Here is a 2,001-nt window from a genome sequence, read left to right on the forward strand (position 1 = left end):
TGATGCTGAGACCACACACACCCTCCCCTGAAAAGGCCGTCGTCTCCAGCCTTTCCCCTTTTGCGCTCTCAGAGCTGCGTAAGCGTGTGTGTGTGTGGGTGTGTGTGTAGACCAACAAAACATCATCTCTGGCGACGCGGGTAGACAAGAACAAAGAGGGATGGGGGAGAACCGCGAAAAACAGCGATAGCGAGAAGAGTGACACGTGAGAAGGTGCGTGGGTGTCAATGTCGGGGTGTGTAGGGTGTGTGGGTCGGCACGCGTGAGTCAGACAGGGGGAAGGGGGAGAGGGGCCACACACTGGCACACTCAAAGAGCTCAAAGTCAATTTTTTTTCCGTTATAGCCTACTTCCTAGAGAACCAACCAACCAACAGACAAGAGAACACACGCACACACGCACACACACAGCTGAACAGCCAAGGAGTTGAACCAGAGACAGAGAATGACGAAGAGCCAACATAGACATTCGAATGAAGCACAGACACACACTCGCTCTCCCGCAGCAAAGTGAGGGGGGGGGGAGGGTGCTGGCGGCAACCCTGAACGACAAGGCGACCATCCTTTGTAGGGGCATGCGCTACGGAAGAGGTGGAGTGGGGGGAATAAAGAGAGAAAGCGCGCGCGGCATGGCGGATAAGCCAAAATGGGAGCATCTCCGCCCCCACCCTCGGGGCTTGTCACAGTCGCCTCGTAGCTTTCAGGACCCTTTGCAACCCTCGTTGATGCCTCCTCCTCCCGTTGCCACGGATGCTTGCCACGCAAGACGCCCCAAACCGTAACGCATTGCCTGCCCTTTTCGTCCCTCTCACTTCCTCTACGCCGTCACCTGAGGTGCTTTATTCGCCGCCTTCGCCGCAGCAGCCGCGCGATCGGCGATTAGCTTCTGCGTGTGAGCCTCAACCTGATCACGCAGCGGGCCGTTCTCGAACTCGAGACGGCGCAGGAAGGCGTCCTTGCCGTAATGCGCCATGTACTCGAAGTCGTTACCATCCAGCGCAGAAATGTCCTCCACGAGATACGCCGGGTCATTGTAGTAGCCGAGCACGTAGTTGGTCAAGATGATCAGGTTCGGGGCCTTGCCTTCCTCCACAAACTTGTGGCCAAGGAACTCATGGTAGTCATTGACGCGCGTCATGAGCTCCTCGCGCGAAAGGTTCTTGTCGTACGGGGCTAGGAAGCGGCGCCAGGCATAGTCCTGAAGGTCCTCGTCCGACATCTGGCTGTGCAGTTTCTGCGTGATCACCATGTAGTCCTCATTCCACGCCAGGTTCCAGTAGTCCTTCACGCGCGTGCTGGCACACGTGCGGCTCAGCAGCGGGAAGGTGGGGAAGTTCATGCTGCGGGCGAGGTGGCGAAGCGACTTTCGGCGGATCTGGTAGAACTGCAGAAACCCGTCGTACATCTCAGCGGCCGGGCGCAGCACTTTGGGGTCGCGGCGCACATTGTTCTTCTCAAACAGGTCGTCCCAGGCGCGCTCCTGCGTTGTGTTCCACGGGTACGCGTGGAAGTCGAAGTGCCACTTGGTGTCCATGATGTAGGACGGGGCGCTGCGGTAGCGGTACATGTCCTGTGCCTCACGCCAGGCCTTCTTTTCCTCCTCAGTCTTGCAGAAGCAAGACGGGGAAAAAGTGTCGCTCGACAGCCAGAAGAAAGCCGGGATGAGCGCGTAGCCGCCGAGGAACAGGCCAACGCCAAGGCCATGCGCCATGCGCCAGAGGTCCAGCTTGTAATGCATGAGCTGGGCCAACTCCTTCTGCGACACCTCCTCGCTAAGCTTCATGTCCACCCACATGTTCTTGTCCTGAGAATGGCCGCGCTTCCAGTAGTCTGGGGTATACACCTCGGCCTGCTCGTAGAAATCCTGAGGACCGTACTTGTAGCCGCGGTTGTAGATCTTCATCCACGTTGTGAAAGCATCGCGAGACTGGCTGGCGAACAGTGCCAGTCCAGGGATGAAGTTCACGCAGTTCCTCTTGAGAACGCCCCACGTTCCTTGCAT

General features: G+C 58.0%; 1 protein-coding gene across 1 annotated transcript; it reads right to left on the reverse strand.

Moving 5' to 3' along the window:
- Window positions 1-816: 816 nt before the first annotated feature.
- On the reverse strand, window positions 817-2,001 carry LBRM_21_1710 (conserved hypothetical protein; the record flags this gene model as incomplete). Its single annotated transcript, XM_001564823.1, has 1 exon — window positions 817-2,001. The coding sequence occupies one exon, from the start codon at window positions 1,999-2,001 to the stop codon at window positions 817-819; it is 1,185 nt and encodes a 394-aa protein (XP_001564873.1).

This window comes from Leishmania braziliensis, chromosome 21 (assembly GCF_000002845.2).
Source record: "Leishmania braziliensis MHOM/BR/75/M2904 complete genome, chromosome 21".
Lineage (NCBI taxonomy): Eukaryota > Euglenozoa > Kinetoplastea > Trypanosomatida > Trypanosomatidae > Leishmania > Leishmania braziliensis.